Here is a 25,247-nt window from a genome sequence, read left to right as displayed (position 1 = left end):
AAACACGCCTTGTTCTCCCCTTCCATGTTTGTCTGTTTATTCACCTGTTGCATACTGTCAGAATCCTAGTTTGTGAGCTGTCTGGGGCAGCTCTTCGTGTTGCTTTTCTGTATAGTGTCTATCATGCGGCTGGGGGCCTGAACCCTGCTTGGGGTTCTTAGATGCTACTGCAATAGAAATAATGAACATGAATAATGACAGTAAAGCCCCATGAGACACCTAGCCAGATTTCAGTTAATGGGGGTTTTCAGTAAAATGGGGTTGTGCTATATCAAAAGGATACACTTTGCCTTCAACATCCCTTCATGGTCCTAGTATTTCTTAAGGACCAAACTCTTCTTTCCAAACTTCCTTTCAGACACTACCAGCAGGTGACAGCACACTTATGAAGCTGGAGCACTGGGCTATAAGAAACCCCCCTATCTCACTGTTAAATCTGTGAGGCCATAGTGCAGTATCGCCAACCCTCAGCATTCAATAATCATGAGCCAGTCTCTAAGAAATCCTGAGAGTGGCTTAAAATCCTGAGATTTAAACAAGACGTACATCTTGGGTTCCTTTTATTAGCTGCCTGGTTTCTGAGTCTTTAGGGTGCCCTTTGGTCATGTTTTCAAGATTTTCTCTGCAACCACAAGGGCTTAGAAACTTTTTTTTTTAAATGAAAGATCCAATTCTCCCCTAATTACAAGAATCCAAGGGTGGGCATTTTAAGTGAAACACCAAACATTGTGAGTCCCCCATGACAAAATCACAAGAGTTGGCCACACTGGCTGTGCCTGAGAGGCACCTGACACCTGTGGTTATTGTGTCCAGCTAACTAGTCAGTAAACAAACAAGAAGTTGGGAAATGTTTCTTTCAAAGGAAGTGCAGGAGGCAGTAAAGCATTATATGTATTGCACCAGAACTGAGATTCCATCCAGCATTTGACTGCAGTGACTATCCCGGCTGTGATACTGACTGCAGGATTCTCTCCCTAAAACAATAACACATGGCTGCATTTCAGGTTGCTTTGCAATAGCCAGTGGGTTAACCTTTCCCCTTGTGTCTAAGGGGTTAGCGTTTAAATAAGCACCAGAAATTTTTCCAGGGTAACACCCTGTTCTGCTGAATGCTTTCCTCTCCCAAAGGAGCACGTTGTTTCTCTCCCCCAAAAGACGTATGCAGCTAATTATTCCTCTGAAATGAAGTTTCCAGATTAAGATTGTTCCTTATAATGAGACGTGCTGCAAGTACATTCTTTGGCCTCTAGGAGTTGTCAAAGAATCCGTGTCAACAGGATTGTCTGTATGGAGGAGACTCACCATGTCTGGGTTCTAGACAAATCCTTCAGTGTGTAGGTAAGCAGGCTACCAGCGTGAAGAATAGCAGGACAGATGTTAAAGGGATGGGAAGCTGCTTAGGGTTTGCATCAAGAAAAGGGGGATAAATCTGTCCTGCAGACCAAAGGGGAAGAAATACTTCAGTGAGAAACTGGTTTGCTGCTGCTCAGAACTGGATCTGTGGAAAACATGGATGGTAATTACAGGAATTAACTGTAAATATGGGGGATGAGTCACATTTTTATTAAAATCCAAATGCTGGACTGCAGCATGAAGCCCGAGCAGCTGTGCATTGGGAAGGGAACCTCCATGGCTGGGGGGGAAGAAATCTTCCTCTAGGTCTAAAAGCAGCAATGGAGTGTCTTGGCAGGGTCCAGCATGCTGTGACTGGTAAATCCAGCTCGGCACTCTCCCAGGGCCCCTAAACACCCTACGTGATCCCTTCAAGTGGGCACTAGACCAGTCCTGTGAGGGGCAGCCCTGAGCTTTAAATGATTGTCCGTGAGGCTGCTGTTTGTCTTTGTGCTGCTTCTTGCAAGGCAAGTGGAAACATTGGCTAGAATTTTCATAGGGGTGTACAGGAGTCTGTTGTATCGGTGTTCATTTATGTATGCGCACGTGCTACCCTGGGGACGTCTCTAGCTAGAAGATGAATGAGTGTCAGTCCAGAGAGGAGAGTTCTTTTGTTGTTGATGAAGTGAGTAATATCCAAAGAGAGCCCATTGAAAGCAAAGCAAACCAGTGGAATGCAAATGCAGATGGGCAAACTTACCGAGCTGGAAAATCGTTCAAGTGTTTGGGACTGTGGTTAAGGCCCTGTCTTGCAACTCAGGAAACTTGGGATCAGTTCCTGGTTCTGCTATGGGTTTCCCTGGTTACTTTAGAAAGCCACTTCATTTCTCTAGGTGAAATCCTGGCCCACAGACTGCAGTGGGGCCAGGATTTCATCCTCTGTCCTAGTTCCCTATCTGTAAAATGGAGATAACCCTTCCTTTCTCCCACCTTTTGTGTCTCTTGTCTATTTGGCTTGTAAGCTGTTTGGGGCAGGGACTGTCTCCTGCTATGTGCGTGTACCCCTCTTAGCGCGCTGAACTGCCAAACGGGGCTGGGGCCTCTCGGTGCTGCTGTAATAATAGCGACCTTGGCTTTGTTCCTGTGACATCTCAGTGATGATAGGATTGTACTGTAGGATCAGAGCCTTTGGACTTGCAAGTGTACTTGCCTTGGAGCTGTCCAGCATTCTGCTGGTTTTCTACTCCAGCCCTTCCATCTCTTGGTCCATTCGCAGACTGTGAATTCAAGGAACAACTCTCTTGGGGGATAAAATGTAACTTGTTGATGTAGCTTCTTCGGATGCAGAAATGACATGAAACCAGAATCCCTGGCTAGTTACCTGGCTGGTGCGTTCTGACTCGACTGACATCACAGCAGTCAAATTGCTACGTCTTAGAACACTTTTAAAGTCTCTTCCTCCTTACGGTGCTAAAAGCTGCTGCGGAAAAAACCTATTTCTGTAGCTTTACTGTCTGATGCTAGTAGAGTGAAATACTAACTCCCATGCTCTCTACTTTGGTTTGTATTAGAAATGATTGCAGTTCATAAAAAAGTAGTGTGTGGTTTTTACATAATCACAAAGTTTTTAGGGCTGGCTGGCTAGTCCGGGCTTTGGGAAGAAGCAACTGCCCAGTGGTGCCCATCACCCCTCCCATTGGGTGGCTGGGGAGAGGCGTTTAAGGGGCTGTTACGACGTAGTCCCTCTGACCAGTGTTCAGATCAGTTTTTCAGACACACAGTTCTGCCACTGTTGAACTGCCACCATCTTGGAAATTGATATATGGCGTGGTCACAAGTCTGTCTTGCAGTGCATTGCAATGACCATCATCTTGGTCAATACCAGGGGCTGAACGTGGGGACACAAGAGCTAAAGGTACGAGCCTTTGCACTAGCTGAAGAGCCAGGCTCTCAAGCTGAAAGCTAGAGCAGACCCATGTCCTCTGTGAAACAGGCGCTGTCCAGGACATGTAACACACCCAATGGGTTACATAGGGTGATCCCGGAGCTGCAGCATTCGTCGCACTCTTAAAGTGATGCAATACACGGCAATTAGAGCCATGTCATTACAAGTGCAGCATGCCCAGAACGTTGAGGAGTGGAGAAGGGGATCAGGGAGGCATTATATAACATAGGTGGGGAAAATGAAGTAGAGAGGTGAAGGGACTTGTGCAAGGCCATACAGCCGAGCTGAGATGAGAATGCAGGAGCTCCTGACTTCCAGTCCTGTGAGCGTTCTTGTGCACCGTGTGACATACAGACCTGTTTGAACTTCCCCTCCAGAGTGGATGCCTCTGTTGGTCTATAACCTTGCCTGTAGCGGGTGCTATATAATGGTTTCTCTGTCTTACCCTTGAGACAAGAGTCTCTTTATTCGCCGTGTCAGGGGCGGAGGCGGGAGGCAGAATGTTTGATCGGCTGTCTGATGCTGCAGTGTTACTTCAGTGTTGTTAATTCACTCTTTTCCACATAACCCGTTAGGGACCTGCCGGGAGTTGCTTCTACAGAAGAGACTAGGATTCCATTGCTGCTTATAGATACAGCTGGCTGTGGCTTATTTGAGCTTGAAGTGGAAGATGAACAGTCTAAAGGGAATCAAGGTACTGTTGCTTCACAGGATGAAAGATTTGCTGACAGGAGTAGATTGTCCCAGATTCCCAGCCCTTTAGCTTGCAGCCATGCTGTCCATTCACCCGCTAAGTCATAGCACAGTTCGGAGGAGAGTTCAGATAACACCGGATAACTTTCTATCAGCGGAAGTTGGAGGGTTACTGAGTGGATGATATTGAAAAACAAGATACTGGCTTTTACAGGGATACAGAGACGGGTCAGCTGGCAAGGACTGCCAGGAACTATGTGGTGGTGTCTCCTGTGGATGGGGTTAGTCCTGTTTCTTTAAAATGCTGGAAAGAGCAAAGCAATAAGATGTAGTACGTCAGATGGAAGGAATGCCAGGGGCTGCTGAAGGATATTTATAGTGGCTGATCAACCAGCCCTGCCACATCCCAAAGAGCTACCTACGGACCCCTACAGAGCTGGGCTCAGTGGGGCACAGGGATAATTGCCCCTCCCCATGAGCTCCTGCATCCTCCCCACCCAAGAGTTTTGCTGTGCAGGGGTCAGGTTTTGGGCCGCAGAGCGCAGTGGAACTTGACGTTCTTGGGCTGCCCCGTGTGCTGGGACTGAGAGCAGCAGCCACCTTCATGCCATTAACAGCCTTACTTTAAAAGGATAAATGCCTCCTGTCAGCTCCCTCTCCCTTTTGGACGTAAAATGCCAGGGGGGTGGCACCCTGCCATGGAGAGAGGGCAGCAGGAACAGTGATATCAGCATGAGCTTTCATAGACAGTGACAAACCTCTTTATTACTTGGTTACCAATTCAGGGAGTGGAGCCTAATCAAATGGGTCACACCGTTTATTACCCACTCTTCCCATCATTATGAGATTCATTTCCTTAAGTGCATGGCAGTGACTGTTTCCTAGGCGAATCGGTTGTGTACAGCCCTTGTCCTCTGGAGTTAAGGCCTGCATCAATTCCTTTCCAGTGCTGTCTGATACCTCCTTTCCCATCTGTGACCATCTCTCCCCTTCCTCTTCATCTCTTTACCCCAGACCCAACCGCACACCCAGAGTGAGAGCTGAGTCCTCTGAATCCATTTCTTCTCTCCTCTGCTTTAGTCCAGATCCAACCAGGACTCAGGAGTCCTGAGGGCCCCATCCTGCTAGGCACTGTACATACCCACAATGAATAGCCAGTCCCTGCCCCAGAGAGCTTATTATGATTTGGAACCACTTCTCCTCTCCTGCTGGAGCCGCTTCTGTAAGTGCAGCTCCTGCCCTCCTCTCAGAAGGGACAAATCAATGTCTCTTGTAACTCCATGGATCAGTCGGCCAGGAGTCTGGAAACAGGAAGAATGGGCCTAGCCCCCTGCTCTGCTGGCCTAGAGCATGACACTTGGCATGTGCTGCATGCATTGGGGTTTCTGGGTGACGACACAATGGACTAGGACCATAGCCACACCAGCTGCTGCTCGTTAGAGGTGGAGAAGGCTGGAAGAAAACAGACTGAATCGCCTTGGATCAGATAATGGGGGTTTAAATACCACACAGATTGTCACACCAGCCAGGAAATGGTGGGCAGAGCTGTGAGTTTTCAGCACGGAGTATCACCCTCCACGCTGAACTCCCATTTGGTTTGTGCTGTACAGTAGTCTACGGGGTTGTTGCTTTAATTGCCTTGGAGTATCACGTTGTCAGATCTTTATTGTAACACATTAGGTACATAAACCTCTACAGTTAAATGGGACAGTAGCGGTTCCACTATATTAATATAATGAGATTCCAAACAGGGAGAAAGACCAGAGCACTGGGGACAGCGTTTTATGTTGACAAATCAGTTGGGCAATAATGATGAAATGTTATCCCTTGGCATTACATAAAGCAGTGAATTTCATGTCTTTCCTGTATCTGATGGGGCTCACTTAGTCCTGTGTTTTTGAAAGATTGGCTTATTTTGATTAGTGTACATCGTACATAAATGTTAGGAAGGAGAGCAGAAAAGCGAGCAGCTCTGACTTCCTCATACCAGCCATTTACACAGTGTATCATGGTGATGCTTGAACACTGTAATCGTCTGAGACCAGAAGTAAAAGCCCTCTCCCCCAACCCCTATATGATGGCTGCTAGTATGATAGCACATCCTTGCCTAGATTTCAAGCTCTCTGGGGCAGGGACTGTCTTCTTTGTTAGTTGTCTGTGCAGTGGTATATCGTGCCTGGCGCAACAGATCCCTGATCCTTGACTGAGGTTCCCAAATAATAACCAAGCGTACCCAAAACTTTTGGCTTCTCTGGGCCAGCGATGCTGTGGACTCCCTGCCCCACACGCCGTCACCTCTACAATAGCCTGGATTTTTTTCCTTGTTCACCAAGTATCTATCTGCCACATGGCAATGCAGCTTGCTTGACAACTAGGCTGCCCATTTCAGGGATTAATTTTTTTTTCTCTGCTCACTAGCCCAAATCCTGTACTTGGAATGTGCATGACATTGAAAGTTCCAAGTGTCACGCTTTAGTTTCCTGGGTCTGAATACTGCTCTGGCAAGTCAGACCTTAAGAGAACATCGCAGTCTTTTCCAGCTCGGCCTTTTTAACCTTCTTTCAATTGAAACCTATCTTTCTCGATGAGGTACTTTTATGACCCCCGTTACCACAGTATCTGAGTGCCTCACAATCTTTATTTCTCCTCACAACTCCCCTGTGAGGTAGGCAGTGCTATTCTCCCTACTTCATAGATGGGGAACCAAGAGACTGAGTGGCTTGCTCAAAGTCATGCAGGAAGTCTGTGGCAGAAGAAGGAATGGAACCTCATCCTCCTAGGTCCCAGGCTTGTTGCCCTAACCACTGGGCCACCCATCACCTCAAAGAACCTAGTTTTAGCAATTAAAGCTCTGATTCTGCAAACTTACGTGCTTGGCTACTCACTTGCAAAAAGTTAAGCATTGGCATAATAAGTGTTTGAAGGATCAGGTATTAATACCGTCTCCCATGAACTTCTAGAGCTAGACCAGTGCTTTGGACCATTGAAAGCCAAGATTCCAAGCTTCTAGACAGAACCCTGTGTACTCTGTGACAAACTGGACCTAAATTCTGCAATAAGATCCCTGGACTCTGCCACATTCTGGTGTGGCAGACTGGAAATTCAATGGCCATTACCTTTAAACAAAAAATTTGATTTTTAAAAAATATTAAATACAACCATAGGTAACCGCCAGTCCAGCAGCCCCCAGGGTATTTCTTTTCATGTTAAATTCAATTTATTTTTTGCTGTCCCCATATTTATAGTTTTCAATAGGCAACTGATGTTGGTATTGACAAAGAGTAATTGAACTATAGAAGTTGCCAAGGGTTTGGTGTGTGTGTGTGTTGGGGGAAAGCGGGAAGTTTTGGCAGTTGAGCATGACCCTCGGTTTGTTAGGTTTGTAAGTTTTAGCACTGAGGAAGGGGTGGGAGGTATTGTGGGATAGGCACATTAGCTGGCTATTGCTAAAATGATTAATGGGGAAATAGTTAACAATGTTCACATCTACATCACCTTCTTCAGGATTCAGAGTTAACACTCATTGAGCTGAATGAGGTGATTTTTTCTTCTCAGAGCTACTGAGTCAGGCTCTCTGCAGCCTCAGGAAAATAACATTGCATCTCTTACACTTGGATGGCATTTTCAAGGTTGTCTTCACAACCATGGGAGATAGAAACTTTCTAATTAAAAGTTTAGATTCTAGATCACAGTGTGAGAGAGGGTAGATTCTGCAGCAAATTCCATTGCTGTGTAATACACAGGGCCCTGCTTCTAGACAAGATAAAGTACTGACAACTGAAATCATATCTGAATTGAAATGGGAGGATGGGAAGAAGCCTGATAATCAGAATGCTGTGATCATATATTTAAATGGCTAGATATCTTATGATCTGGGAGAGCTAGAAATAAATGGACACGAAACTGGGGAGTCCTAGCTTTCCAGCAGTATATAGCAATAAGCTCCATCCAAGGAGATCGTGGGATGGAATCCATTAAGACTGTCACTGATCCTCTGTCTGACAGTGCTTTTTTAAGCACTGGTGCAGGGGTTACTATTAACAAGCCCTGTCCTGTCTCTGACATTTTCACTGAACCCTGGAGCTTTCTGTCCACGCTGGTGCCATGATATATAAATCTGACTTTATGGAAAATGTCCAAAGTCCAGAGGGTGCCTTTAAGGATGCAGTTGAGTTAGTTTGGAAAATGTAGCTTTTCTTAATCACTGCAGCAGAAGTGAGCAGTTGAGTGGCCATCACCTTTTGGCTTTACCTGTCAACGTTCCCTGGAGTGAAATCGCCTGTTCTTGATTTACTGCTGGGTTTGTTTTTTCTCTAGGGGAAGTGCATCTTGTTGGCTTGCACGTCCAGGCTTTGGTGGAAGCTGGTGTTAAAGCAAGAGACATTGCTGTCATTGCTCCTTACAACCTCCAGGTGAGCGCACAGTACCCCCTACACAGCTTTTCAAGCTGAGTGTAGAATGAATACACCAGAACAAATCCAGATTCGTTGGTATTTTAGAATAGTACTTAGTATGTTAAAGGTTCAGAGCTCAATAACCAATCCTACCTAACTCTCCCTAGTATCCTCATGTTGCAGATGAGGATGCTGAAACAGAGGGCCAGCCCTCTGCTTGTGTAAATGGGTCTCACTTCAGGGGAGCTGAACCAATTTTTACCAACTAGGGATCTGGCCCAGCAGGATTAAGTGACTATTCCAAGGCCACAGAGGGAATCAGTGTCAGAGATGGGACTGGAACTAAGGTGGTTCTTCACTAACAGTCCCATGACCAGTCCCTTGGGTAATAGTCCTCCCCCTTAGGATATGCAAGTTCAGGCATGCATGAATATGGAGGAAGGTGGGCACCTTCCAGGCGGGGGAGATATTGTTTTCATCCTTCTTATCTTGCATTTACCTTGTCCTTAATATGTGCATGTCCTTGTTTTTCAGGTGGACATGCTAAGAGAGCATCTTTGTCACCGATATCCAGAGCTGGAAATTAAATCTGTAGATGGCTTCCAGGGACGGGAGAAGGAGGCTGTCGTGCTCTCCTTTGTGAGATCCAATCGGAAGGGTACGTGTTCCGTGCTGGACAATATTTTGGGGGAAGAGGAAGCTTGATCACATAAGGAAATGGGAATCATTTAACAATGCAAAATTCTGTGTTGCCAATTCTCGTGAGTTTTTTATTGCAAGCCTCTTGAGAGCTGGTGTTTTTTTTCTGAAGTCCTGGCTTTTAGAGCCATGTGATTACCTGAGAATCACAGCTCTCTTTTTTTAAAACAAGTAACTTTGTAGCCCTCATTATTGCAGAGAAAAGCTTGAAACTATGAACCCCAAGGGCTCACACAGCAGAAAGTAAATAAGAACTCAACATGTATTATTTTTAAAATCTCATGATCCATACATCCTCAAAAAGTGAGGAGAATGGCTTGACTCACCATTTTTGAATCCTTTGGGTTGGCAGTCCTGCACTCACATCACTGGCTTCCTACTTGGATGCAAGCCCCAGGCATTCCCCACAGAACACTGAGTTCCTGGGGAACCCTGTTTTTTGCAGGCTTCCTCCCTTAGAGAAAGAGCAACCCGAATCTGCTATTGTAAATAATGCATAACACTGTTTGTTTTCAGAGAAAATCTAGGGCAGAAAATTGGAGTCTTTCCTATCAGTGAATACAGCGGAAGATAATAGCTGAAATGAGGCTAATCACCTGAAGCTGGAAGTCTTCTTCACTGGAGGTTTTCACAAAGAGACTGGGTAGCCATCTGTCTTGGATGGTTTAGACACAACAAATCCTGCAGCGTGGCAGGGGTTAGACTAGACGACCCTTGCGGTTCCTTCTAACCCTGTAGTTCTTCTTAGACTCAATCTGCCCCATGTAATTGGGGCCCATTGCAACACATCTTGCGCTACCTGAACCATAAGGATTATCATTCAGAATCATTTCTATAGCACCATAAATGTGCATCCAGAGGTGAAAGTAAGCCGGTACGGTACAGTACAGTGTACCGTCAGGAGCCGGTACACAGCTGACCGTACCGCAGGGGGCAGCTTCCCTAGGCCGGCAATTTAAAAGGGCCTTGGGCTCCCAGCAGCGCCAGAGCCCCTAGCCCTTTAAATCGCTGCCAGAGCCCTGGGGTAGCAGTGGTGATTTAAATGGCCTGGGGATTTAAAGGCCCCGCCCCTTCTGCCTGATGCCCCGCCCCACCCCTTCCGCATGAGGCTCCCCCCAGCTCAGGACCCCAGCCCCTCCCTTAAATTACTTACACCCCTGTGTGCATCACACCTTTCAGACACAGAGCGAGACCCAAAGGGCTTACGGTCTAAGACAGTTACAGACAAGACATTGAACAGTGGTTAGGGAAAGGGAGGGGTGCAGGGTTTGAAGAGTGAGAGAAGGAGTTGGGAAGGATTCATGGAAGAAGTGTGAATTGAGAAGAGATTGACGGAGAAGAGGGGGCGTCAGTGGATTAGAACAGGCTGATGACTGAAAGCCATTAGTAATCAGGGACTCACTGCCATGTGATGGCTCTCGGTGACTTACCCAGAATGAATTCAGTATAGGTGGCTACATCCCCAGACTCCCCATCACAGTCTGCCCCTTTTGTCATCTAGTTGGCATCTGAGCAGAGGCGTCACAGTGGGTGACAGCACTTCACTAAGGACAGGAGCCCAAGTCCTATTTCCCAAGGTGTGTACATCACAGAAACCCCACATTTTGACACTGCTGGCAGCCTCTGCCCAGGGAAGACCAGCAACCAAAACGCCAGGTCATGGAGCACAGAGACGTGGTCACACGCAATTAGCTATTAAAATCCAATGTGGCTTGATTCGTTCTGTATCGTGATCCTCAGGTGCTCAGAATGAAGCTTGTCACCTTGATCTGCGTAACGTTTATTTTTCCAGTTGTCTCCGATTTATCCATCGAAGCAGGAGACTTGGGAGCCGCCCACACTGGCCTTCTCACTAGCTGAGCTGAGTCATTCTGGCATTTGCTATCTATTATTACTGCTCCTTGAGAAAATAGCCAGAGAGCAGAAATAGACTGGGGATAATCTCCTACGTGTTTGTTATTTTTAACCCTTCGTGTGTGTGGGTATGGGGGAGAGGGTGTAGCTTGGGATTGGTATATTTCTCTGCTTGAGAAAGTGAGACTAGTATCGATAGCTGGAGACAGACGGTGGGTGGGCAGGTGCCGTGAAGGCTGATTTCTGCCCGTGTGTCATAATCCTAATATGCAGCTTCCCCTTCTATTTCAGGCATTTCCTGCTGTTGCTTTCCTGAGCCCTGATTATAATCCATTCAGACAGTAGCTCTTGTATGCATTTATCTGTTCTCTGTCACCTGTTCGCTATATAAGGATTGTTAGTTCCATTTAGCAGATGGTGAAACTGAGGCAGAGGTTGAATGACAGGTCCGAGGCCATAGAGGGACTCAGTTTCCAGGACTGGAACTCCGGAGTTGTTGCCTCCCAGCCCCATGGTCAGGCCACTAGATCCTGTGCTCCCTACTATCTCACTCTGCAGCCAGTACAATATCTTGGGCCAAATCCACAGCTGGAGTAAACCCCTGGAGTTCCAATGATCTGTGCTGATTTACACCAGCTGAGGGATCTGGCCTTTAGTATGGAAACATTGCTGTTTGCGTGGCCAACCACCCATGCTGTTGTTTCTGATGGCCCAAGGGGTTTTGTGTTTTGTAGGCGAGGTGGGTTTTCTCGCTGAAGACCGGAGGATAAACGTGGCCGTGACTCGGGCACGCCGCCATGTGGCAGTCATCTGTGACTCACGAACCGTCAGCAGCCAGGCCTTTCTGAAACGGCTGGTGGATTATCTGAGTGAGCATGGGGAAGTGCGGACAGCCTTTGAGTACCTCGACGACATCGTGCCAGAAAATTACTCTCACGAGAACTCTCAGGGTCATGGCGAGCAAGGGGCAGGGCCTAAAACCAGCACAACCTCTGCTCTGAAACCTCCATCTGAAGGCCGGAAATTCAAATCAAATCCAGTGAAACCATCCACACGCAAGCCAGCAGCAGGTCCCTTGCAGAGTGTGAAGGAGGCTAGGGTGGAAAGACCAGAGATGAAAGACAATTCAGGCAAGTTCAGAGCCATGATGGTGGAGTTTCTGGAGAGCAGCGAGATGCAGTTGGATTTCCCTTCATCCTTAAACTCGCACGACAGGATGCTGGTGCACCAAATGGCCGAAGAATATGGGTTGCAGCATGTAAGCACCGGGGAGGGGGGAGAGAGGTACATCAGCATCAGCAAGAGAACCACCACCATCAGCTCCTCTCCAGTGAATGCGGGTGGCAGTGAGCAAACCTTGCCTGCCGAATCTCAAAGCCCTGCAAAAGAGGCGCTAGCCCTTGTCAAGAAGGGAGGAAACAGCATAAGCTCTGGGAAAGTGGATCTGAAAACGCTGCACCTGGAGAGAATGCAACGGGAAAAAGCCAAACAGGAAGAGAGGGTCAGAAAGAATCAGGCGCTGAGCACCAATTTGAAGGAAATAGCTGGAAGGAAACACAAAAATGAAGCCAAAGGTAGGCCCCTCCTTCCGGGGATTTCCAGGGCTTTTCCGCTTTAACGCTTTCCCCGCCTTTAGGAAGATTCACTATTTCCATAGCAAAAGCCAATCACACTGGAGGCTTCCCATTGTCACTGCTCCCTGGGCTCTTCTCAGAAGAGCCGAAGAAAATTAAGCTGCCCAGCTCTCGCTGAAATTCAGTGGGTGCCTAACTCCCTTAGGCTGCTTTGAAAATCCCAGCCTAAGACTGTAGCTATGTCAGACCTCTGAACATTGCACTGCTTTAGTAAAGTACTCCCAGCTACAGCCTGTTTCTCTGCCTCTGCTCAGGGATAGAACAGGCCCTTTCTGAATAGTGCCCACTTTGGCCTACATGGGGAGAAAAGCACCGTGGCACGGCCAGGGTTGGCCTGGGTCAGCTGGCTCAGGGGGCTTGGGCTGTGTAGACATCGAATGTCTACACGGCAATTTTTCAGCCCCGGAGCCTGAACCCAGCGAGCCCCGAGTCAGCTGACCCGCTAGCCAGGGGTATTCTATCCCCAGAGAGACGTAGTCTTGGACAGTTGCCATGAGATGGGGGATTCAGTAGAATTATTGACCATCCTTAAATGGAGGGCGTGCAGGGCTCTCATTAATTCCCTGCGTTTCCCCTCAGGGGGTGAGCTTTGTATGCATCCATAGAGTATCTGACTTGACTTTCAGAAAGGTCACTGATGCTCATCTCCAAAGAAATAGCTCCTAGACGATCACAGGCTGGGGCCTGGATCTGTTTGTTGTGTAGAATGGTTTGGGAGCGGCACTCACCTGCTTAGAAATAGGCTTATTGACACATGGGGCAAACGCTGGCGTGTCGGGGATGACGAGAGACACATGGGGCAAACGCTGGCGTGTCGGGGATGACGAGAAGGAGCTAGAAGTGTTTGAGGCTTAAGGTCACATGAGTCTTTAAACCAATGGCCAAGCTCCTCTAGCACAAGGAGCCCGCAACAATCTGTTTCAGCATTACCAGTGAGTGTCCTAACAATGCCCAGTCAGCGGAAGGCAGATAAACACCAGGGTGGTGAAGAAAAACAGAGTATGGGAACAATCGGAACGGGTTACAATCTGAGATGTCTGCTACCTACTGTTAGATCTCCACTACTATGCATGTGTGTCAGTGGCCTATGCCATTTGGTACATCTCACTGTCGTATCTGGCTCTCCGCAACTGTTCTCGCTGATCAAGTCTGGTTGGCGGCGTTTTGGGGCCAAATCCTCTGCTGGCGCAAATGGGCGAACCTCTCTGGAATCTATAGAGCTGCATAACACCAGCAAGGAACGTAGCCCATTGTCTGTTGAGTTCATTTGCTTATGTTCAGGTAACCAGTTGGGTTTTTCCCTGGACTTCTAGGAAAGACTGTGGTTAAAACCGGAGCGGACAGCCCAGCTGAGGAAGATATCGATGCCCTGATTTCTGCTGCAGTGAAAGCTGACAGTATATGTGGTTTCCCCAGGTGTCAGGCCAGCATTACCACCTTGGGACAGCTCTGCCTGCATTGCCACCAGCACTACTGCCTCCGCCATCGCGTCCCGGAGGTATGAGCTGTGTGTGTCCACCTCCAACAGCCCCGAGGGGCTGGGTGAATGCAGGGGGCTGAGCCGTGCCAGGAGCTGGCCGTCTGCTTGGTCTCTTGGCCAAGCTTGACCCAAGATGAATTTTTACTAGCTGGGATCGTGGAAGTGACTTTCCCAACTGAACATTCTGAGGCTGATTTCCTTAGCCTTGCTCTTGGCTTCTCAGAGAAGTTTAAAATGAGGGCTCTGCTCCTGGATCTGAGCACCTTTTCGTTCCGGAGGAAACCCTCTACATCAGGAGCATTTGTAAAAAGTGAATGCAAAGAGCGTACAGGTTTTGTTAGCCGTACACAGGCTACAAAGTCCTCCTGGTGGTAGCTGCTTCTCTCTTACTGATCTCTGACATTCACATTTCTAGAAAATAGAAATAGAAAAAAAAGAAAGGATGATCTTGGCACTGGATTGGGGATCTGAAAAGGTGGATTTCATTCCCAAGTCAATTCGGGCTTGATCCTGCAGAGCTGCTGAGCACTCTGGCCCCAATAAAGCAAAGCATTTAGGCATGTGCTTACGGGCTTTGCTGGACTGAGACCAGAGTGCTCAGTAGGATCAACCCTTAAATTCTCTTGGCTTCAGATCCCCATCTGTAAAATGGAGATAATAGCACTTCTGTCTCCCATCCTTGGGACTGTGTAGGTCAGGGGTGGGCATACGTTTTGGCCCAAGGGCCACATCGGGGTGCAAAATTGTATGGAGGGCCAGGTAGGGAAAGCTGTTCCTCCCCAAACAGCCTGGCCCCCACCCCCATCCGACCCCTCCCATTTCCCGCCCAATGTCTGCCCCCCTCAGAACCCCCAACCCATCCAACCCCCCTTCTCCTTGTCCCCTGACCGCCCCCTCCCGGGAACCCCGCCCCTAACCGCCCCCTGGGACCCCCCCCATCCAACCCTCCCAGCTCCCTGCCCCCTGACTGCCCCAACCCCTATCCACACCCCTCCCCCAGACAGGCCCTCCAGGACCCCACCCCCTATCCAATCCCCTCTGTTCCCCCTCCCCTGTCCCGCCCGAAACTCTGCCCTATCCAAGCGCTCCCTGTCCCCTGACTGCCCCCCTGGGACCTCCTGCCCCATATCCATCCCCCCCGCTCCCCGCCCCCTTACCATGCCGCTCAGAGTAGCATGTCTGGAGCCGCGCTGCCTGGCCAGAGCCAGACGCGCTACCCTGCGTGAGCGCGCAGCCCCACCGCCCAGAGTGCTGGCGGGGCGGCGAGCTGAGGCTGCCGGGGAGGGGCTGCGGGCTTGCCTCCCCAGTGGGGAGCTTAGGGGCCAGGCAGGACGGTCCCATGGGCCACATGTGGCCCACGGGCTGCAGTTTGCCCACCTCTGGTGTAGGTAGGACAGTATCTAACACCCTGGAGCCCCGGTCTCTGCTGGGGAACCTAACCACTACTGCAATACTGGTAATAACCCTAATGCAACCAACGCTCACCCTGCTGGAATGTGAGTGAGAAAGAGAAGCGAGGTTATGGTTAGCCCCCAGAGAGATGAGAAAATGGAGCATTTGCTCCTGTTGGTTTTTTACCCAGGGCTTTGTTTTGTGCCTTAGCTGTTTGAATTGTTTTCTGTTGATGGTAAAAAAAATCTCCTTTCACCTTTTCCTCCAGCAGATACTTGAGAGAGGTTTTACTTGCTGTCAAGGTTCAGGTCCAGCATGTGTTTTGTTTCCAAGCATGGGAAAACACTTTTTCCCCGATCTCTGGTTTTACTATTTTTATATGTAAGAAGTGAACAGGGTGTACAATTGTGCATGTCCTTGGATTCAGTTACTAGACTATGCCGTTAGAGAGCACTTAAACCCAGATCTGAGGGTAGGCAGTGTAACAATGGGTTAGCGCTGAAATAATGCAGCTCTTTGGAGTCCTTTCCCTCCCACTGAGTCTGAGTCACTTCCTTTCTGCAGATCTCACCTCAAAACCTTCCTTTCCTCTTCAGCTCACAATTAACACTCAGGCCTTGTCTACGCTCTGGGGGGAGATCAATCTAAGTTACACAACTTCAGCTACGTGAATAACGTAGCTGAAGTCAACATACTTAGATCTACTTACCGCGGGGTCCACACTACACGATGCTGACAGGCGTCTTCACTAGACCCGCTAAATCAACTGCCGATGCATCGATTGCTGCGCATTGATACCCCGGTAAGTGTAGACAAGCCCTCAGTGTTCTTGCTGTCCATGGCATCTTGATGTAGAAGATGCTCCTTAAAACCCTCTACCTATATTAATATCAATGCTTAAGCACTGAAGCATGAGGTTTAATATCCCTTCAGAATTTTTGTTGTTGTTAATTATAACAACTCAGGATAGTCTTGAAATTAAAGGAACTAGAGATTTACCCATTGCTGCCAGGGCATAGCTGGGATATGAACCCAGAACCTTTGGAACTGGAGGCCAGGGCCATACATGTAAGTCACACAGGTAGTTAGGGTTCAGAATTGAGTAAACTCAAGTAGCTCATGGTCACTGGTTCTAAACTTCCCTGTTCTCATACACCTAATCAGTTCCTCCCTTTCAGTAAGTAGATCTGAGGAAGCTTCTCCTTGTTTGGAGATTTTGATTTCTGATTCAAAAAGTTGTGTCCACATGTTTGGCTGAACAAGTTACCAAGCCAGTCTCTCTGTAAACTTCCTCCATGCTACTCTTCCAATGCACCCGAGTCTCCGTATTCCTAGACTGGACTTCTCCTGAGCAGGCTTCCTGCTGGGCCAGATTGGATGGCAGTTTGATCCAGTTTCCACCAGGAAATATGAGGATACCACCAAATTGATTTGTCATACATGCCACGCCCAGAATCTGCACTCAGCTCTGCAGAGATGAAAAGCGAGTACATATGAACTGCCTGTGCCACCCTGTCAGATATTCATAGACTTTAAGGCCAGAATGGATAAGGGACTGTTATGATCATCTAGTCTGACCTGCATAACACAGGCCGTTACATCACCCAGCAGAGTATCCTCTGTACTTCTAAGAACCTAGCTGGTTCTGTAAACTGTCAGTGTAGATTATTCCACTGAAAAAACAAGATATATTTCTATGGCAAAGAATATTTGTATTTATGTTAATTCAGAATCTAGTTTGGACAGAATTTCATTTCATGCAGAATCTAATTGAGATCCTTTCTTTGATGAATTGTAATGAAGAATTAAATGGGAATTAATTGTAAGGATAAAATCTGCTTCACTACCTTTTTGTTGCTTGTTTATTTGGGTTCAGCAGGTCAGACTTTAGTCTGATCTAATAAGGGGCCAGGCTTGCCATTAACATCAAACCAAACCTCTTAGCTCCTGTTGGGATTGATGTGCATGTGGGGACTGAACAGTGTTTATAAAGGGTCCAATTTTTTTCCTAATAAAGACCCCAATTCAACAAAGCACTTAAGAGTATGCCTATCTTAAACACGTGTAAGTCCATTCCTATTCAGCAAAGCCCTTGTTAAATCCCATTTAATGGGATTTAATATGTGCTGTTTAAGAATTTTGCTGAATAGGCTTGATATTATTCAATAGTTTAGGTACATGCTTAAGTACCTGGCTGAACTGGGGCCAAAGTCAGTGACAAAACTCCCACTGATTTCAAACGGTACCAGATAGGGCCCCAAAGGTCCCAAAATGCCGATTAAAATGACTTTGTGCAATTCCATATTTAATCTCCCTCGGTGATCTTTAGGTGATATACATCATCTAAGTGAAGATTTTTGTAACTGTCAGCACTGCAAGCTGTTGCTGGCATCTGAAAACCCAGCTGTGTTCTCTCTCTCTGGCCATGTAAGCCGTGGTTACAAAGACTCCAGAGTAAGAATTTAGATGGCAGTAATTTAAGTGGCAGTTGCATATGGCAGATCAGAATCCAGTTCTTTATTCCTTAACATTTATTATTTATATTATTGGAGTTCCTAGGAGTGCCTCAGTCATGGACCATGACTCCACTGTGCCAGGCGGTCTACAAACACCGAATAAAAAGATAGTCCTTGCCCTAAAGAGTTTACCACCTGGCCCTGTAGTGCTAAATAGCAAAAATGTTTGTCATGTCAGTAAAAGAATCAGGTAATATGACTCTAAGGGTCTGTCTACACTGGGAAAATGTCAAATTGGTTTTAAAATAGGTTGAACTAACCCGGTTAGATTAGTTTCAGCCTGGTTTTAAGTGATTTAAGGTGGCCTGACCCTGTCTTACAGAACCAGTAATGATCTTAAAAAGAGTTGAGTGAATCAGGCCACCTTAAGCAGAGTCTTCACTACAGTTCTGTCCAGTTTTGAAACTGGTTTAGCTGACCTGATTTTAAAACCAGTTAGAAAATTTCCCCAGTGTAAATAGGCCCAAGCACACAGAAGGGGTAGATATTTGAATAAAAGGTGCCTTTTTTTCCCCCCAAAGTCACTTTTCTGACTTTAAGTGCAATACCTGCTTGGTAAGACCTATTTTAGATGCGTTCCCTCAATGAGAGCGAAAAGAAATAGCGGACATTAACACCGCAGGTTAGAAAACAGAGTTAATATTTCACCAGATGGTATAAGAGAAGTTGAAAAAATCCGGTGACTCAGATGATGGAGCAATGATCTCCCAAAATGTTTAGACTTTGTGAAGGAAATACTTAAGCTGTCTAAAGGGATGATTTAATTACTGTGTGTATTCTATCGGGCAAATGACTTGTGTATTTTGTTTCTGAATTAAAAGAGCTATAAATAACCAGTGGACATTTTTATGGACTGTGAAGTATGCTCAAGCTTAGAAGTCTGTATGAGGAACTTCAGATTCTAACAATGCCACTCATTCATAAGGCATCTTCTGGGTAACATCTTAGGGCAGTTCCAGGTCTGCCACCAAAATTATTGTTTTGTCTCCTACAGGTTCATGGGTGTGGGGAGAAAGCCAAAGCACAAGCTCGGCAGAGAATTAGCAGAGAAGGAATTCTCTATGCTGGGAGTGGATCAAAAGACAAGTCACTGGACCCAGCAAAAAGAGCTCATCTCCAGAGGCGCCTGGATAAAAAACTTAATGAATTGACCAGCCAGAGAAAGAGCAAAAAGAAAGACAAATAAAAATGAGGGATTTGCTTTCAGTAGAGTCTGAATTCCATCATGTTTCCCTTTTGGGACTGATATTCCAGTTGAACACACAGGGATGTGAAAAGCCAATGGAGATCTTAAGTCTATGGCCTTTGTAACTTGAGTTCTTACTGTGCTGAAGACAGAAAAAGGACCTTTTCGTTTGGAAGTGTGTAAAGCTTAGAGCTGCTCTGTGACTGTATGATGTGCTGCAAAATAAATATCAGTCAAGACCAATCTAAAATGCACTGCTGGTAAGGGTGGGGTAGGGGAGGAGGGAAGGTGATTTGCTTTGTTTGGTTCATGGTAATGTATACGGAGAGGATGCACGGAATTACAATAAAGAATGGTATAAAACCCCGTAAGCAGTAAGCTGTCAATGTGACATTTCATTGTGGTACTCTAATAAGAAGTTAAATGTCCATGGGTTATGATATGAGAACCTCATAACCAGTGGGGTGGGAACAACTTAGCCTCAGGTGACTATGCATTAAGGAAACAACAGAATAAAAATCGTATAACCAATTCAGTTTCTCCAGCCCAGAAATCTCACTTGTGTACTGAAGAACAAACAAGATTTTTGAGTCAGAATGAAATGAAATTTTCCAGGTCACTCAACCGGGTCTTTTGTGCTAACCAGTGTGAAAAGGCAGACAGGACAAGAGTCTTCCATCTCTGAATGGTAAACATTTTAGCTGCCACATGTGCCCGTCTACTAAACATTTTAAATGAATTGGAATATGATCAGGCATATTCTAAAACCTTGACCACAAGGTGGAGGTTGAGTGAGCCAATGGCAACTTGACAGACCACTTCTATGACTGAGCGGACACGGTGCCCCCAAAATGCTTGGTGTGGGCTGTATCTAGGAAGCACAGCCGCTCCTACCCCTTGGCTCACTTCTGTACTAGTGTGCAGTAGATATTGACCCTGTTTAAGATTTGGGTTATATCTGATGTATTTGGAGGACAGAATGACGGTTAGAGAAATATCTGCCTTGAAGGAAACCTCATTAATTATCTGCACTTTCTTTCCCCATATCTCTTTGTACTTCAGAAGTGGGGAGGGACCGCTTTGGGCACTAAGGGTGAAATTCACCTTTGGGCAGAAAATCAGCACAAGGCCTGAACACTTCTCAAGCCCTGTCAACATGGCTTAATGATGCAAAAAGCTTTGTGCAGGCCTTCTGGGTTGGGGGGATTTTGCCCCCAAAGAGTAAAGATTGGGGTCAGTTACATCTGAGAAGCCAGGGTTTCTTAATTAAACTTCAGCAGGGAACACATAGGGTTCTGTGGCCACCTTGTTTTAAAGGCTGTAGGAAATGGAGAATCTCCAAAAACTTGGAGCAAGGAGAATCAGAAACAAACATTTCTTCACCTTCTGAATGCACCAAATCTGAGACACACAGTCCAGAAGGAGAGGAGGCAGGAAGCCATAGGCCATGCCAAGAAGGAGGTGTAATATGAAGCCAGGCCGGTGCCAAACTCTCAAACCTCCCCCAGGCAAAGTGTGTGTGCTGCCAGAGCGAGGGTTGATCAGACATACCCCATATCTCTTCAGAAAGTGCCTTAAAAGAATGTTGCAGTTAACCCCAAAAACAGTGAATTTGAAAAAAAGATGGAAAAACCTTAATTTTCAAAATGTAAGGTTCAGCATTAAAATGCAAACAGCAGCCACCACTGGAAATGCTTAGCTAAGGTCATCCAACCAAGCTTCACTCTGGTCCTGTTCCACCACCAGGCTCCTATCTTCCTTCCCTTCAAACCAGCTCTCTACAATGTGGTCTTTTGGGGCTGAAGAATTTTTTGGAAGGGTTTTTGGTTGATAAAATCTTCGTGTTCCTAAGGGCTATGAGAAATCGTCTTCCCACCTGAAAACAATTCCTAGGTTTCCAGGCTCTCTCCCAGTGGACAGGAAGGCTATTGGGTTTGCTTATACTCCATCAAGTAAAGCAATGTTACCATCTTACCTAAGCTGCCTCCTGTTTGCTTCAGGGAGGCAGCAGGGGAATCTTCACCCAGGGCTTTATTCAACGAAGTGGTGAGCACCTGCCATCCCCAGTGGAGTCAATAGAACAGAGGTTCTCAAACTGTGGTCCGCGGAGCTTCATTCAGATGGTCTGCGGATAGTTCCCTCAAAGGTGCGCACCTGAGCAGCCGCACACGAGAGAATGAAGGGCCACCCACCTAATTTGTGGAGCTGCGCAGGTGTGGCTCCACGAATTAGGTGCCTGGACCCTGGAGAAGACGCACATGTAAGGTGAGGTGGTGGCCTTGGAGGGAATGGGGGTCGGTGGGAGGGGGCAGTGGGGTGAGCAGAGGGGGTGTGGGGAACTTGGGACATGCAGGGCTGCAGCGGCCAGAGAAAGAGGCAACTATCCCCAGCTCCAGGGCTGTGGCTGCCAGAGAGAGACCCCCCTCCTTTCCAGCCTCAGCTCAGGGGCTGCTGCAGCGGGGGAGAGAGGGAGAGACCCCCCCTCCCCCTTCCCAGCCCCAGCTCAGGGGCTGCCATGGCAGGGAAGAGAGGGCACATCCCTCACGTTAGAAAGGCAAGACTCTTGATATTAAAATGAGTTGTGTGCTTTTATTTGTAAACAAAAAATGTTAATTATTATTAAGATTTTTTTTATATAGTGCTTTTATCCAAAGCGCTTTACAATACTTAGCTAATGGTACAAACAACTTTTGGAAAGATCATTAAGTGGTCCACCGAGACCCTCGGCAATTTTCAATTGGTCCGCGAAAAAAAAAATTTGAGAACCACTGCAATAGAAGCTGAGGTTACTCGGGACATGGGAGAATGGGACTCCAGTGGAGAAGCCATTTTTCTATGAAAGTGCACCTCATGTATTCAGACAGGATGATGCTACTTCAGAGGAAGAAGAAAACCAATTTGGGCACAGGTCACTTTGAACGTGAGGAGGAATATTTCAGGTTAACGGAGACCGTTTCCTTAAGCACCAATTTCTGCATAGTGCCTGGGATTTAAATACCATCTATGTACAGAGAGACCCAGCACTTCTCCTGTATGCAGCCACTTCAGAGCATTCCTAGTGCTCATGAATGCTGACAATGGTGGCTAGGGGGCCCAAAGGTGAATTAGGAGGCCATCCATGTTGACCATTCCTCTCCAAAACACTAGTAAACCGTGCAATAATATAAACATTATAATAGTAAGCAACTACCCAGATGCAACCAGAGAGTAGAAACTAATATCCTCTTTGTCCTAATACGGAGTCATCCCTTCTCCCCCAGAAATATTGAACTTCTTGCTGCCCCTGTGATGTGCCTGCATAAGCTCTGGGTGAAGCAGCATGAAATCGTAGCCCGTTATCAGGAACAACATTCAGAAGCAAACCCAGCCGAAGGGTGGCTCTCTCTGAGTCACGGGGGAGGGCAGCACGAACAGAGTCTCGCATCAGAGAGCACTCATGAATCTGCTAGAAGTTCAGTGAGAACTTGGAGGTGGGCTAAGGATTGGAGACCTGGGCCAAGTCTGTATCTCTAGAAATGACCTGGGTGTCTAGATTCCATAAAGTGTCCAAACAAGCCTAGCCATTGCCACCTTTGGGGCCTGGGAAGGCCCGCTCCATTTCAGGCATCTGGAAACAGCAAGGCTAATTTCACTTTTCTTTTGAAGTTTCTAGCCAGTGTCCTTGTGACTGGCCTTTGGAAGCCCTGAGACCAGCTGCCATGACCAATTTGCTGCTGTGTGCTGGCTTGGCTACTGTAATGGGCATTAGGGCCACTCCCAGTCATCAACAGCTGCTAGTGTGGCTTCTGGCTATAAGGCAAGATAAGTCAACAGTGCAAGAGGCAGTGTGGTCTAGCGGATGAGGCATGGAGCTGAGAACAAGGGACTCCTGCGTTCTGATCTCGGCTCTGACATTGACGCTCTCTGTGGCTTTAATCAACCTTTCTGCCTCAGTGTCCTCATCTGTGAAATGGGGACAATAACACCCACCTGCCTCACGAGGCCATTGTGATTGCTAATTAGGTAGTGTTGATAAAGCACTGCTCTATTAAGTGCTAGAGTTCACCAGAACGTGCACCAGGCCTACCAGCAGGTGAGCCCACTTTCCAGTGAGCCAAACTTTGAGCAAAATTTGCTGCACCACCAGATCTTTCAGGTGAGTTTTCTGCAACCTGACTAGTGATCCTTCTGCACTGAAGCCCCCCTTCCTCGTCCCGCCCGGGAGAAACATTTGTATTGAAAGATGCCAAAATAGAGCTTAAAAGCTGACAACAAGGAATCAGAGGGGAAATAAAACATCCGGAACTGGATATTACTCGGAGAGAAAGGCATTGAAACACAAATGATTTCCCATGTGGCAATGGTGTCACATGCACTTGGTGCATGTGATGGACAGCAGAATTGCTCCCGACACTTCCACTGAGCCTAGGGAAGGAGCCCTGGCAGGTGGACAGGAACCCTTGGAAAGGAATTTCCCCTTTCAAAAAACATCTGCCTGAAAGATAAGCTCTAACTCAGTCACAAACTACTAGGCTCAAGGCAGCAACTGCTGGGTGAAAATCTATGGCCGGTGCGAGGCAGTGGGCCAGACTGCGTGGTGCTAATGGTCTATTTGGGCCTTGAAATGTATGAATCTCTGCAAATATGTACTGACAGGTTTCAGAGTAGCCGCCCTGTTAATCTGTATCCGCAAAAAGAAAAGGAGGACTTGTGGCACCTTAGAAACTAACCAATTTATTTTAATAAATTTAATAACAAATATTTTTAATAAATAAATAAAGCTTACGCTCAAATAAATTGGTTAGTCTCTAAGGTGCCACAAGTCCTCCTTTTCTTTTTGCAGATATATAGAGACTCGGAAAAATAGCGGATGATGCAAATTCTATTTGCCTGGGGTGAGATTTGGTGAAATGTTTTACCTGGAGCGTGGCAGCTCTGGAGTGGGCAGCAGATGGGATCCTCAACCCACTCTACTGTGTTCAGGTCACAGGCTGCTGCCCTTGTTGGCAAGGACGGAGTTTAAAATGTGACCGTGCCGATTGCACTCAGCACCCTGCTCCCTTCAGTGCCGTCCCACTTTTGGGAGGCGAGGGGAACAGCGCAGCTGAGCGCTGGGATTTGGAGCAGCAGCACGGGCCCTAACAGCCCTCGAATTAGTCCTCTCTAGACCAGTTTGTTCCTGACGGCCTTCGGGCTGGCGCATGGGTTTTCCAAATGGTTTGAATTGATCCTGTTTTAGTCTCGGCTGTTTCAAATCATTTGGGGCCAGCCTCTGTAAATCTGGAGTAACCGTGGAGCTGGGCCTCAATCTGGATAATAATCCAGAAAGCAGGTGCTACAGTAATAAAATCGTGCTTGTTCCTGTGTCCCAGGGAGGGAAATGTCTTCTCACAGTTACGCAGGGCTGAGCGAGCAGCCAGGCTTGCTACGTGTCGCCTGCACTGCCTGTGGGACCGTTTATACAGACTCCCATAAAAAATATCCAAGGTGTGTGTTGGCGCTGTCGTTCGTATGCAAGGGGTGCTCATTGGAGCCGGAGGCTGCCTCAGGTTTGTGGCTTGCGCTAACCTCAGAAAATTACTGGAGAGCGAGCTGCAGGAAGGGTGCAGTGGTGCGCGGCCACCCAGCTGCCTATTAAGCCAGTGCGTCCAGAAGTGGGGGGGAGAACTCAAAGCCTTTGGCTGCAGGAACAGAGGCCTCCTCCCAGTGAGTTAATTCAATGAGTGGCTCCACCGGTTGGGATCTGATGTGCGCAGCCGCTGGGTTGGCCCATTCCATCTTGCAGAGAGGGGAGAGGCACATGCTGCGGGTGCATGTCGGGAGGAGAATGCTACTCCGCTCTTGCTCTCTCCAGGGTTCTTTGATTTGTCGTGCGAGTTGACGTCTCATCTTAGAATGATCCTTTCAGAGCACAGCGCAATTGCGTGCAATAGGTTTCTCACAATAGCCGCGCTAAAGAGAACGACTCAGCCTCATTGCACTGCTGAGAGTCACTCATACAATGATAATTCGTTGTTATTATTATTTGTATTATGGCAGCACCTAGAAGCCCAACTGATCAGGGCCATATTGAGCTAGGCATCATACAAACACACAGCAGGAGACAAATCCTGCCTTGAAGGGCTTACAGTCTCAAATCCATG

At 47.3% G+C, this 25,247-nt stretch overlaps 1 protein-coding gene across 1 annotated transcript in view; it reads left to right on the top strand.

Moving 5' to 3' along the window:
- The window catches only part of IGHMBP2 (immunoglobulin mu DNA binding protein 2), an 82,254-nt gene extending 62,763 nt beyond the window's left edge, over positions 1-19,491 (top strand). The window contains exons 10-15 of the mRNA XM_084631137.1: positions 3,853-3,971; positions 8,288-8,382; positions 8,899-9,022; positions 11,652-12,491; positions 13,865-14,049; positions 18,934-19,491. Coding sequence (XP_084487263.1) covers positions 3,853-3,971; positions 8,288-8,382; positions 8,899-9,022; positions 11,652-12,491; positions 13,865-14,049; positions 18,934-19,125 — 1,555 coding nt within the window. The 3' untranslated portion in view covers positions 19,126-19,491. The remainder of the gene's footprint in view (positions 1-3,852; positions 3,972-8,287; positions 8,383-8,898; positions 9,023-11,651; positions 12,492-13,864; positions 14,050-18,933) is intronic.
- The last annotated feature ends 5,756 nt before the right edge of the window (positions 19,492-25,247 follow it).

The sequence above is a fragment of the Lepidochelys olivacea genome (genome assembly GCF_965140295.1).
Source record: "Lepidochelys olivacea isolate rLepOli2 genome assembly, chromosome: 6".
NCBI lineage: Eukaryota > Metazoa > Chordata > Testudines > Cheloniidae > Lepidochelys > Lepidochelys olivacea.
This window is presented reverse-complemented; position numbering and strand designations above follow the sequence as displayed.